At 31.4% G+C, this 14,318-nt stretch overlaps 2 protein-coding genes across 2 annotated transcripts; both read right to left on the bottom strand.

The window, feature by feature from the left end:
• Positions 1–751: 751 nt before the first annotated feature.
• LOC126736419 (protein PET100 homolog, mitochondrial) lies at positions 752–5,669 on the bottom strand. Its single transcript, XM_050440751.1, has 2 exons — positions 5,512–5,669; positions 752–1,183 (listed from the first exon to the last, which is right to left on the bottom strand). Exon 2 carries the CDS (start codon positions 1,160–1,162, stop codon positions 938–940), a length of 225 nt encoding a protein of 74 aa, XP_050296708.1. The 5' UTR covers positions 1,163–1,183; positions 5,512–5,669; the 3' UTR covers positions 752–937.
• A 1,622-nt stretch (positions 5,670–7,291) lies between these two features.
• LOC126736161 (uncharacterized) lies at positions 7,292–13,543 on the bottom strand. The gene is made up of 5 exons (XM_050440390.1): positions 13,540–13,543; positions 13,378–13,450; positions 8,850–9,171; positions 7,816–8,098; positions 7,292–7,437 (listed from the first exon to the last, which is right to left on the bottom strand). Exons 1-5 carry the CDS (start codon positions 13,541–13,543, stop codon positions 7,292–7,294), a joined length of 828 nt encoding a protein of 275 aa, XP_050296347.1.
• Positions 13,544–14,318: the final 775 nt, after the last annotated feature.

Raw genomic sequence — 14,318 nt, 5'->3', positions numbered from 1 at the left:
ATATTTAATAAAAATTTAATAAATAAAGGCTTTACAAAAGAACCCATATTAAAATTCTATCAAAAATCCCATGGACAAAAGTATTGGCACACATGTTTACAAAGTGTTTAAAAATAGGTGCCTTGTATGTGAGAATTTCGAAGCAGTTTTTTTACATTCTTTAACAGAATATTTAAATGAAGTAAGATATTTCTTTAGGTTCAGTGCTTATTTTAAGTGCATTGCAAATATGGGTCGCAAAGGCCAAGAAACGACGGAGTCCGAGCGAAAAGAGGGTAAATCGTATTCAGCGATTGCCCAAATTGTGAAGAAAAGTCGATTTACTGTGCGTAGTGTCTTAAAAAGGTTTGAAACTGCGGAAAGTTTCAAAAATAAGCCTAGAACTGGACGTCCGCTACTATATTACCTTGTATTGTGAAGTTTTAATAAAAAGTGGTTTGCTAATAATAATATCCTCTATTGAAATGATTCAAGTCCAATTTTTGTGTATTTCTTTTTTTCTAATAGAAGGTGGATAAAGCTTTGTGGATTCGATTTTAGTTTAAATAAAAAGCAATAAAACCGGAGAAAATTATCCCAGAAAGGTTATCGGAGCATTTGAGAATCTAGTACCCCAGACATCAGTGGTACAGGATTTCTTACACCACTGATGTCTGTGCTAACAGATGAAGTGTGTGAAAATAGGTCATTATTATTGTACTAGCGCCATTGGTAATTTTTATAATTGTTTCTGATATACCAAAAAATAAAATAAAATAATTCTGGTAATTTATTAATAAAGAAATATTGTTATATTATTACAGATTTTTCTTTAATGTCAGTAAAATTGTAATCTTTTGACAAAATTAAAATCAGTGTTGATATTTCTATTACTAAAAAAACAATAATAAACACATCTAATCATTTGCAAATATATACTAATAATTTTCCAGAACAATTACCCAGTCTTTCCATCAAAGGCTACTGAATGCTTCTCTCTGGACATCCTAAAAGATTCTTCAAAAGCTTTTCTTAACTCTGGGTTTTCTGGTGGATAGACTTCACGTCTTGTCTTAATTACCCACTCTTCAAATAGGCTGGGCTGATTGAAATAATAGAACATTACCACCGGGAAGCTAACATACATAGCCATTTTGCCTATTTCAAGTTTCCATCCACCCATGGTGACTTCTTAGTATGTTCACTAAATAAAAAAAGTTAATTTTATATTAGTTTTTATTATACTATCAAAATAAACAAAAAAAATTCATTAATAATAATCATTTACTGAATATTGGGATAAAGTGGGAATCAGGGCCAAATAGTCAACCAATGGTTCATAATTCATAGTTTCAACCATATACAAAAAGCATTGACTGATCCAAAACAAGTTACTATGATTGAAGTTGTTATTTTCAAGAACTGATAATTACTACTGTTGATGAAATAATAGTTCAGTTTTATACGTTCAAAACATTGGTTAATAAAACATTTGCACATATGTCAATTTAGTATATTCAAATTTTAATTTAAAAATGTGCTTTACGGCCCAGCATGAATTTGTCTTCAATCACTTAACCACTGTTGGTATTTCAACAAGTCTTATTGGAAGTGTTAAAGGAGCAGTGCCAATTAAATGTCATTTATGCACTATATTATCCAAAGCCTTTGACACGGTGTCCAATAAATGTTGCTTGCTGTGAATGGCATTTTTGTCAATCAAGTAGTATAATTCAGTGTGAATTCAGCTCGGGTATGACTAAGAAATAATATTATTCGTATCTGAATAACACAATCTGTACCCATTTGGTGACATTCCTTTTAATGTAATAATGGACTTATTATCAGATATCTAATGGAATTCTATTTTATAAAATCATAGTCACTTAAAAATTACCCGCTGTTAACCTTCTTGTATTATACATAGATGCTGTTAATTACCACAAGAATTAACTATGCTGTTATTCCTTCAATATTCAAATTTTTCACTTAAGTGCACATTAGTTATTATGATAAAATTATATAGAAATGTATGATTAAAATTAAACTCAGAATTTTTGAAAAAAGCCTTTTACTGAATTCAAATGCGTGGACTAAAATCTAATACAATTGAAATGTGAATTAAAAATTTGGAATTTCAACAAAACAGAAATTAAACAGCACCTTATGAGCAAGAAATAGGTATCTAGTCAAAGGCCACAAAAAAACCTTCCTCTTTCTCTACTTAAAGATTTTAAATAAATAGGTAAAAAACTTTTTAATTTTAGAAAAGAAACTTTACATACATCCTAAACCCAACTACTTCTAAAAAGTTTATTAATTATCTATGCATAGTATCATCATAATAGTATCTGCATATCCTCTAGGGACCCGGTCATGTTTTTGTTAAGTTAGGGTTGTGAGGCTTTTAAATATAATGAAAAATACATAAATAAACATTGTTTACTAATAATTTTTTTTTTTTCTTACTTTGAGAGATACATGACGTCCATTAAAATGGACATTGGGTTTTAACCTAAACAAAAATTCCTAATATATAATTTGTTTTTCAATAACATTTCAGTCTAAACCTATGAAAATGCAGAAAATAAATGTAGACTTAAATTTATTTGCTATGGAACTCCATGAAATAGTTTCTGTTGCCAGTAATGCACAAAAATGTGTTGCATGTATTACAAAAAAACTTGGTTTTTTTGGCACAAGAGTCATTTTTACATCTAACCGAATTTTTTAAGTCTGGCAATTTCTGGAAAGTGTTGTTTCCCTTTTCTTTCGGTGCCTAATGACGATGACGGTGAATCGACAAAAATATTTCCCTCAGGATTTCTTCTAGTACCTACACCTCAGATGTTTTCTTGGGATTCTCTTTGTGGGTTGGGTGTAGTTGAGTGGCAATTTCGATTTTAAAATATAAATATTGTTGTATTTTGCGTGGAGGGATTTCAAATATTTTTTTATCTCTTCGATAAAAAATCCATGAGTTAACCATTGCTTGATCAAAGAAATGGAAAATGAACCTTACAGTCCATTTTTTTGATCTGGCTCGAATTCTATAATAGCTAATCATTCGGTCTATCAAGTCTATTCCTCCCATACAATCGTTGTATTTAGCAACAACGTAAGGTCTTTTAACCTTAATGTATTTAGAGTCTTTCTTAGACCACCTTTTACACTCATCGCTAGGTTGAATTCCTAGAGCAGTAGATGCCAGAAGTACAGATTTCAGATCATATCATTGTACAACTACTATTTCGCCATCTTGTCTTACAATTTGTTCCGAGCTGCCTCTACCTTCTTGGCCATCATTTTTTCCAAAATTAAATTTGCTGCCACTGGTACACGAGATTTCATAATGGTTCCAGTACAATATTTCTCTTGTTGACGAAGATATTCGAGAAGTGGTATTGTCGTGAAATATCTATTGCAGTAGTCATGTGTACATGTGTTCCAGGAAATAATGTCCTTCCAAGGCGAACAACAGCAGAAGGTCCAACACCAAGTCGTTTTACAGAATCATCTGGAAAAGTATCTTTTCCTTGATATGATTCAAAGTCTACAAGACCATCAGGGACAGCAACAACAAAATTCTTCAAGCCCTCTGGATTTGGCTTTCCTCTAATGAACTGCTTCATTTTACAAGTCCCTGTAAATAGGATCATCTGTTCATCAACAGCAACCACTTTCTCTCTAGGTATCTGCAAACACCCCTGCCATCCTGCTTTTATAATAGGACATACTTTTTAAAATTTGTCAGACCTGCGTACCTCTTCAGCGATGCTGCCATCAATGATGATTTTAAGGTTACTTCTTATAGAAAAAAATCTATCTCGAGTCATTGTATCTGCAATAGCTGAAACTTTAGTGGTTTTTGCCCAGTACATTCTGATTTTGGGATATTTTAGACAGGACATCAAACAAACTATTCCAAAAAAATGTTTAATCTCATTAAGAGTCAATTGAAGAGATACTCCTTTAAGTTCAATGTACCTTGCATTTGTGCAATCACACACTTTTTGGAATAACTCATCTTCAAAATACATAGCTAAATACCATTTTGCAGTCCAATCATACCGGTGCTCTGCTCTGCATTCACTAGAGGGGCCTTCAAAATTTGGAGGTGCAAAAGTATCATCTCTTCTCCAAGACTTTCGCTTTAAAGGATCCACAGATTGCTTGGCCATTTTTAAGTTTTCTCTCAGGACACTAAGAGGAATTCTATCTTCTTCTTCTTCCTCCTCACTGCTGTTTACTAGTTCTTCATTAATAATTTTTTCTTCTCTCCCCATTAAATTATCCATAGTTTGAATTTCTTCTTCATCATCAGACATTTCAATGTCGTCAAAGTTATCATTTCCAATGATTTTTAGTATTTGCTCCAATTTTTCATCATTTTCCCCTGGCGGAAGCACTCTTTGATTGCCAAAAATTCCTAAAACAAATTTTATGAGTTAATTTAAAATATGCATGAGATAGATCCAATGTCCATTTAAATGGACGCGAATAACTTAGGGTAATACAAAACTTATTTAATTTTTTTATTATTGTAATGTTATTTAAATTTGTCTATTAAACATTTGCAAATAAAAACTTTCACAAAAATCATTACAAAACGTTAAAAAATAGGCTACATACCATCATAACGAGAACCACGTGCAGCCGCCATCACAACAGAAAACAAACAACTGTTTCCCAGCACATGTGCACAAATTAAAGTCGACCGAATCGGACTGGGAGTCAGCACCAAAGTGTCCAACGTAGTGGATGCGAGGTCTAAGCTGCTTAAATAATAAATTAATGAAACTGGAAACATAAAACTGGCATGTCCATTTAAATGAACGCTAGGTCCCAGGAGGATATGTCTAAACTTACCCAAATATATACACAAAGAAGATACTTATTATTTCAAGTATATCCATTTTAAGATTCAACACCATATTTAAATTGCATCTAGTTTTAAAGAATTTATTCTTTTCAAAGTTTAAGACAATGTAATATAATTCAAACTCCATCTGAGACTCTTGTATACTATTGTATTTTACAAGGATTCTTCAGTCAGATAACTGTCTAAAGTAACTTTAATAATAAGGTATTATTTCATTACAAAAATAAAATGCTAATCAACATAAGAAATGAAAATGTTTTAAATAAACCTTAGAAATTGGAAACTTTAAAGTTACTCAGATAAATCTAATAAATAAAGAAAAAGGTTACATCAAGATTATATTAGGGAAGAAAAGTTTCGAAAACTTTAATAAAAAGGGTGTAAAAAGTGGAAGTAAATGGTTATATTTAAACTGACTTATTTAAGAACAAACTCGACAAACATGAACAATTTTTTATCAACTGTTCTGCTATATAGGTAAGAAAAATATCCCAAAACAGCATATTATCTTTTTTTTAATTAAATAAGGTGTCAAATGAACTATTGCTTTCTTGCAAATTTAACTAATTTCAGTATAGGACAAAATAACCTAATAATTAATTTCTGGAAGATAATATATCCTAAATTGTAAGGAAATATTGTATACTTACCAACGCAAATAGTAACTGCAGGATGTCGCTATTTATAAATATAAATGCAGTTAATTTTTTGTAAATTTATATTTATATATAATATTTTTTTCCTGTCTTTTAACGGGAGTACTTCATGTATCCAACTATTATTAAAAATTAAAGTGACTTAAGTGACACTTGACTTGAAACACTACCACTTTCTAGGTTATATCACTTATATCGGTTTTTCTTTCAAATGCCTGATTCTATTTGTATGCTCAGTGAATGTGAATTTTTGCGCTTCAAAATAATATTAAAAAAGGTAAGTAATTGTAGCAATTAGTTTTTTGCATTTAAATTTTTCGTAAAGAAATATTAATATAAAAAAAAGAAAAGAACCAAAAAACCTTTTTTATGTCCATGTCTTACCTTATTAATTTGTTTCTTGAAATTAATTTTAAAATATATGTATAGATTAAATCATGTATAAATAAATTTAAATCAAAACCATTACATGCTGACAAGTATACAATACAATTCAATTCCAGTATAGAATACTTATTTTCAAAAACCATTCATGAAATGTGTACATAGAATACCTACATACAGATATTTACAAATCATGGAATGATTGTTGTCCATGATTTGAAAATAGATTTCCACTGTAAGCCTGAAGTCATACGAATAAAATGTTACTTTAAAATATTATACGGTGTCAATATACTTCCAGAGATGTTCTAATAAGATAAATCAAGAGCATACAATTTAAAAAAAGGGTTTGTGTGAATGTGGAATCTAAAATAACCTCCAGGAACCTAACATATTTATCACAAAGAACCGGATACTAAACACAAATTCGTATCTATAATTAAATGTATAAATTATTGTGATAACCACAAAACACAAGAATATAGATATAAGTTATATATCATATTTCTTATAAATCTAAATATTAATCATATTATATTACTACATCATTATTTTATATTTAACGTTTCAGCATTTTACCCGATTTAACCTTTTTATGTTATGTTATGTTTTCTGTTTGAATAAAGTTTTTTTAAAAAACAAGTTCCGTGGCATCAGTATATAATTTATATATATATATAAATATAGTTATAACCTATTAATTCATATCTATTTTTAAGGATTATATACTATCATTTTATTTTATTCAAATTTAAAACAAAAACTTTATTTCAGAACCACAAACGTACATAGTTTTCTTAACGACTTAGTCTCTTGCAATTTAATAAAATAAACATGAGTGAAAATATTGATACACGGTTTATGGAAAAAGAATTTCTGTCAGGATTTATCGAAATATATAAAAGTCATCCGGCATTATGGAAAACAAAATTTTAAAGAACAGAGGTTATGAAAATTTGGTGGAATATTCGAAAAAAGTCTATCCTAAGGCAGATCGTGATTTTGTTTACAAAAAAATTTAAAGTTTGCGTGGATGCTTTCGAAAGGAACTGAAAAAAATATTCAATTCACAAAGGGCAGGGGCAGCAAGCGATGATATTTACGAGCCCCGTTTATGGTACTTTGATCTTCTGCTCTTCACAAGTGATCAAGAAGTGCCGGTACAAAGCACTGAAAGTAAAGATTTGGAGATACAGAGTCAGTCACATGAAAGTGAAATTGAAACAGAGCATTCAGAAATAACTGAAGATGACGAAAATACACATAACTCAGTGGAGGTAAGTAAATCTGTTTCAAATAATAAAATACATAGAGAATAATTGTTCACAACATTTATTTCATATTATTAATTAAATATCTATTTTGTAACTAACAAGAAAGAAAATATCTACTATGCTTTACCAGCTTCGATCATTTTATCTTGCCAATCAAGTTTTCCTTTATGATTAAAATATTCGCAGTATTTATCTCTATTATTCTTAGCTTCTATGGATGCTTTACCATGTTTCCTTTTTGAGAGGGAAACCAGTTCCACATCTTTTGACCGCCATTCCCATTTTTTAGTTATATGTGTAGTAAGATTTTCTTTGTCGGCAGCTGTTGCATAAGACGGACTACTTCTTATTAAAAAATTATGTAAAGTGCAAGCTGCTAGGACTATTATAATTATGTTTTTTTGATCCATTGCCAAAATGGTGTGGAAAATCCGAAAACATGCAGCAAGTAAACCAAACGCATTTTCTACCACATTTTGTGCCCTAGACAATCTATAATTGAATATCTTTCTTTTATAGGTTAAATCTTTATCTGGATAAGGTTTTAATAAATTATTTTGTAGAGGGAATGCCGAATCACCAATAATAACAAAGTTTAGATTTTCTTTAGTTTCACTGTTGTCTAGAAAATCTAAATTACCTGTAAGCAGTTTTTTATAAAATGAAGTCCATTCGAAAGCGGCACTGTCTGACATTCTGCCTTGCTTTCCAACGTCAACATAAATAAACTCGCAATTCGCTTTCACTAACGCCATCAGAATAACACTATAAAATTTTTTATAGTTATAATACAGAGCACCTGTTCTTGGTGGTGGTACTATTTGGATATGCTTTCCGTCTAGGGCTCCTGCACAGTTAGGAAAATTCCATCGGGATTCAAAACCGGATGCGATACTTCTCCAATCTTCTTTGCATGTTGGAAACTGAAAACAAAAGTTTATTTAAGAATATAATAAAAATTTTCTAATCTACCTCTAGTTATTTCAAATTAAAGTCAAATTAAAGTAAAATTTCAAATTTCCGCAAACCGTCGTGTCACAAAAAAAAGTCAGTAATAGAGAAACCGCTGGTAATTAAAAAAAAGAAACGATCATTTCAAGAAAGTCATGTGGACTTCATGAGAACATGTACTCAAGTTTTGAAACAAAATACTGATCTGCCGCCGCCGAATGAATTTGAAGCTATCGGGATTAATGTCGTAGCTAAGTTAAAAAAAATGGACTCCATGCAACAAATTTTAGCAGAAACACTAATCAATAAAATACTAACAAAAGGATTGTTAAAAGAACTATCTCGGTCAGTAGATATAGTAGATACTTCCATCATAAATAATACTTGGCCGACAAATGAAATTTCAAGCAACTTAGGATATTCATACCATTCCAGTACTCCTGTAACTACACCATCTCCTCAACCAAGCTCTCAGTCATCTATTATTATAAACGATTTAGCTGCATATTAAGCTGAGAGTGCTCGAAGTATCTCAAGTCCACAAGATATTTAGATAATAATTTGAATATTTTGTTTGTATTAATGAACAGATTAGAATGTTGTATATTATTATATTTTTAGATTTTCTAATATGTAATGAAAGTAAATTTCTATATTTCGATACATACAGAGGATTAAACATATTTTTTTTGTTTATTGAATTCTAATATTAAAATTACTTACCTTTAAATATTCTTGCTTTAATTCCTCAAAAATTACAGCACATGTTTCCGGTATAAGGTATCCTAATGCTTGTGCGGATATTCCTACAGAATATTTTAGATCTTCATAAGATCTCCCTGTTGCTAGAAATCGAAGTGTGGCTGTAAGACGTTGTTCTGGAGAAATTGGCTCTCTCATAGCAGTGTGTTGTTTTGTTAATCCATTTTTTACCATGGATAATAATTTACCAAAAGTTGCACTATCCATTCTTAAATAATTTTTGAAATCCATAGGTTCGTTTTGTTTTATTTCTCTTAATAATGGTACGTGGCTTAGAGACTCTCTTTCCAACAATTTTTTGACTCATTTGCTAAGTTTTCTAATAGTACGATGTTTAGTTGCCATAAGAATCATACCAGACATAGCTAAACACAGTGTAATCTTTTTCTTATTGCTAGGCATCTTCCCTGTTCACACATACCTATAAACACAAAAACACAAAAATTAGTAGCCTTATTTACGATCGCGTTCTCTCAAAACTTTTGCCGAGGCCACAAACTTATTTTCAGGCATAGTCTGCAGATAATTGTACAGATTATATCCACTAACATACGGTTTTGTTTGCAACATATTAAGTCTGTCAGATTTGTTCATAAATATGTGTTTACGTTAGTGGTAACGAAAGTTTTTACCTCTGACATACCAAGTCCGCCGAAAACATACGACTTGAACCGCGACGAATTAAATCTCGAGAGAAGTCTCTATGTGTGTGGCCGGCTATTGAGTGAACAAACTCCGAACGAACAACGACTTCCGAATGATTCACTTAGTGTGTACGTAAAAGCAAAGGCGAATCGAATGGTATTTTACGTTCGGTGCGCCTTCGCTTGCGTTCGGTCGGAGAGCGGTACATCAAAGAGATTCGCACTTCGGTGTTGACGGGACTCGCGGGTTTTTACATTTTTTGGGTCGAGTTCAAGATGTCTGTTGAACGGACAGACCAACGAGGAGGAAGAGTTATGGAAAGCAACGACTGGTCATAGGATTTGCATGTAGCTGCGCCCCTCCACTCGACAGTTAGAGCCAGAAAGGGAACTTCGAGAAATGAATGTTTGCAGTGTGGCTGAGGTTTACTTTTCTTGTAACAGTACCCAAATTTTTGATGAAGATCAGGTGAAACGGATGGAATTTTGTGAAGAAATGATAGAAAGAGCGCACATAAATCCTACATTTATAGAAAATATTTTATTCATTGACGAGTCGTCTTTTCCTATTCATGGTTGTCACAATCCATCTGCTGCCGTCGGTTACTTAACAGAAAATAAACACTTGAGTATCGCAAAATGTACGTAGTACCCTCAGAAGGTTAATGTATGGACTGGTATTTTAGGAAACTAAATTGGTAATAAAATGATGGCAATCTAAATGCCCAAAAATACCTTAACCTTCTGAGGGACGAAATTATTCCTACACGTCGCATTAGCACGCTAGGGTTTATTTGATGGCCTCTTAGATCTCCAGATTTATCCCTTAATGATTTTTTCCTTTAGGGATACCTCAAAGATACCATCAAATAATTTAAATTATTTAAAACCAAGACCATTTAAAATAGACTTTTTTGCCGACATTTTTATTTATTTTATTTTTTCATTAATAAATTCTAAAATAAATAAAATACTTCTAAATTACATTTTATGTAACAGAATACTAGTTTTATTTCGCTTTGCGGCAGAAAATATGAGAAAATAAATTGAGTGTTTGACATAGCATGGCTAGCATATCGTAATTTTTCTCCCGTTAAAAAGGCATCGAACTGCACTACTCCGTTGGTAGCGAGCGACTAAACCAACACAGAACACAAAGAGGACTTTTAAATCGAAATAATTAGTAGGAAATAAATGCCAAATGATTTTTATAAAATAAATACGATGTACATAAGTAGTAATTGTGTTTATTGTGTCCATGTGTAATAAATTAGTTGGTAATTTTTTTGCACCGATTTCGTTAATTTACACTTAAACTATTACGTCAGAATATTACAATATTTAAAATAATTGAGGATTTCTCTTTCTCTCTTCATAATTTTTGCTTCAAGAGGCTCCGGATTCGTCAGGGGCCTTGGCTGCCACTTATAATAAACTATTATTTTTTTCTCCTCTGGTGTGTTTTTTAAAACATTGGTTCAATCTTTACTTTTTTGCTTGAAGGCCTGTTGGAGTTTCTGAAGGGATCGTTTTATTTCAAAGCATGTTCGTCTACTTTGCAAAGTCTACATCTATCCGCGTAAATAGACTTAGCTGACCAATAGCTAGGAGTACGAGAAGTATTGGGATTTTGATTAATTAATTGTTTTTTTATCTATGATTTTGATTAATTATAGTAATTTGCTCAAAATGTCCCATTCTATAATCTCGCTAAAGGTGCGTACTCACTGAGGGAATAAACTTTAAACGAACAAAAGCCGAACAACGAAGTTTTTGGGTTCGTTCGGCTGCAATTCGTTTCTTCTAACCAGTAAGCAAATCTGAAACGATTGCAGAAAGTTCGCTGTTCGCTTGGCTTCGACTTTAATCGGTTTTTGGTTTGTGTATTTCGAAAAAAAAATGTGTGACAAAATTATAGCGGCATCGGCTTTTATAATTATTGCGGGATTAAACGCAACTAAAAAAAACCGAAAAGAAAACATTATATGTCAAAAGTTTATCAAAGTCGGGATAAATATAGGCGATTGAACCTTTTCATTGATTTAAGAAAAGATCTGGGGCAGTTCATTAATTTTTGTACAATATCCCCTATAGATTTTGTATTTCTACTTGGTAAAATCAGTGGAAAAATTTGTAAAAATTCAAGAAACTTTCGAGAAGCAATTCCACCTAAGAAAAGACTGGCACTAACTCTCCGATTTTTAGCAATTTTTCAAAAATAGTTGATGTGTGTGCCGCACTAGTGAAAACTTTACAGAAGCATGTTGAGTAATAAAGGTTTTTTATGTATGTATGTATATATTTTTTGACAAATTTAGCAAGTATAGGTTTATGTATTATTTTTTTTCTACTATTTGTCCATCTTGTTTCGCTGAAATCTTAACTAATAATAAGAATTTTCTGCAAATACAGCAGATAAACAAAAGGTATATAAACACTATACATTTTGTAGCCGACTATACAAGTAAGTCGCTCTCAAAAATGCACGAAATAATGGCTAAAAACTCGTAATGTCGAATTTGGCTGTGGTTCAGAGCAAATCATAATAGGATTCTCAATCACTTCTCTGGAAATATTTGACAAGCTGTATATGAATGCAGAAAAATAGTCACCCCTTATTTTTTTAAAACATGACTCTGCAAAATATTTTAAATAATTGGATATGCATTACGGGGACTGAGAAGTGTTTCTTTACAACTTTGCATACGCGTGTCAGTGCAAAACCGGTAAAAAATTCTGAAGTGATTAATATCCCGACCTGTGTTTGTCACATACCTACTAGTCATTGCAATTACGGAAATGTTTATATGACTTTCATGCATCTTGACTATTTTTGGACGCATTTTATTTTTTTAAGGCGAAAATACCGAGCAATATAGATTATTATAGTTTTTTAAGGGTGTATGATTATCTGGTATGGTAAAACAAATAAAATAAAAAGATTAAAAGTTCTCGAGTTTTGGGGTAAGAAATTAAAATTAATAAAATAAATTTAGAAATTTAAAAGAAAACCAAATTTACCATATTGTTTTTTCCAAATTCTATAGTACGATTCCGACAGTTTCATTTTTTTTGCAGTGAAAGAAAGTTTCTCAAAATAGAAGAAACAACACGGTGACCGATACTAAAAAAGGTTTATGCATATCGGAGGGGTCAAAAGTAAATTTTTGTCATAAAATAATTCGATTTGTATTATGCCAAGGCACTTGCAGGTATAATATTTTTTTATTTTCATGGTGTACAATGGGTTTTTTTAATATTGCGACAAAATTCAGCAGCGTGCTTCTTGGACGACATCAAGCAAAAAAAATTCTATGTAAATATGTCCTACACAGATTTTACACTACAGAGTGGTAAATTTGAAAAAAAAAACTTTTTTTGTTTCTTTTAGAGCATATCCGTTCTCTTGGTAATTTTGCGCGTGATGCACGGTTTTCGTATAAAAAAATAAAAACCATTATTGTGCATAGCCATAACCCCTAAATCTAATTATCTTAATCAAGTATTATATTTATATTATATTTATTTAACAACTCTATTTTCAGCATTTATTAAAAGCTTTTTTATTATATGCATTAAAATTGGAATATTTTTATCTCATTCTTCTTCTGCCTAAAAAAAATTATTTGTTTGCCACCAAAAGCAAGTGATTGTTTTCATAAACGTTACAACCTTAGCAATGTATAATTGCATGATATGCACTTTGTTTATGGACTAGCTTCTGCCAACGCACAAAAAGCCATGCGTATTTATGCTAAACTTTATTCTAATCGCGTTATTCCCATCACTCTATTTTACTCGTTTACATCATCGTCTAAGAGAAAGCGTCAGCCTTATAAACTTACCGCTGAAAACAGATATCGGAGTTACTTCTCAATTGGAAGAACAGGTGCTCAATAAAATCGAGGAAAGCCCTACCTACAAGCACTAGAAAGATTACTCACACCTTACACATTAGCCATCTTACAGTTTGGAATATCTTTAAAAGGAATCTTTTATACTCCTACCCATTGTTGCCGGATGAAAAAGAGTTCGCAAAAGCCTTCGCAGAAAGACCAATATAGAAAATGGATAAAAACACACAGAAAAAGAAAACACATAGTCACGGACTCACCAACATATAATATCAGGTAAATCTGAAATTTTAGTTTATTTGCATAGGGTGTTTAATATTGGGATATTTTAATATTTTTGATTTTTTTTATGTTTTTTTCGGTAGCATAGTATATTTTTTATGTTTTATTCAGTAGTATGGGAAACTTGTCGCATAAGCCGTAGGCGAATGATTCGATTTCATCAAAAAAGGCGCATTTTACACACTTTGTTACATACAAGAGGCCTTAGAATTTCTGCTAAAAACCTCCGTTTTTTGACTAAATTGTGCAAATATACCACAAATGAAAATATCCTTGTATATCATCAGAAATACCGTAGTCTGTACAGAAAGACAATTAAAGCAGCAAAATCTAATTATTATAGGGATCGCTTAAATATGTCATCAAATAGGCAAAGAGAGTGTTGGTCGATTATTAATGATTTTAGACATTGCCATAGAAAAGTATCGGAACCGGAGTTAAGACCTGACATTTTAAACGACTATTATTGTGACATACCTAATATCTTGCTCAAGGGAATTCGTAGTAACATTGATCCCTTACACTATCTTCAACAAGTGTCGGTTGAGCATTCTTTTTTCTTTCATCCTGTCGAACTTACCGAAGTAAAAAATGAAATCAAACGCCTAAAAAACCATAAATCATCTGGAGCTGATGGGATATCTTCGAGG

This window comes from Anthonomus grandis, chromosome 5 (assembly GCF_022605725.1).
Source record: "Anthonomus grandis grandis chromosome 5, icAntGran1.3, whole genome shotgun sequence".
Classification (NCBI taxonomy): domain Eukaryota; kingdom Metazoa; phylum Arthropoda; class Insecta; order Coleoptera; family Curculionidae; genus Anthonomus; species Anthonomus grandis.
The sequence above is the reverse complement of the archived record's forward strand: the minus strand, read 5'-3'. Positions and strand labels throughout refer to the sequence as shown.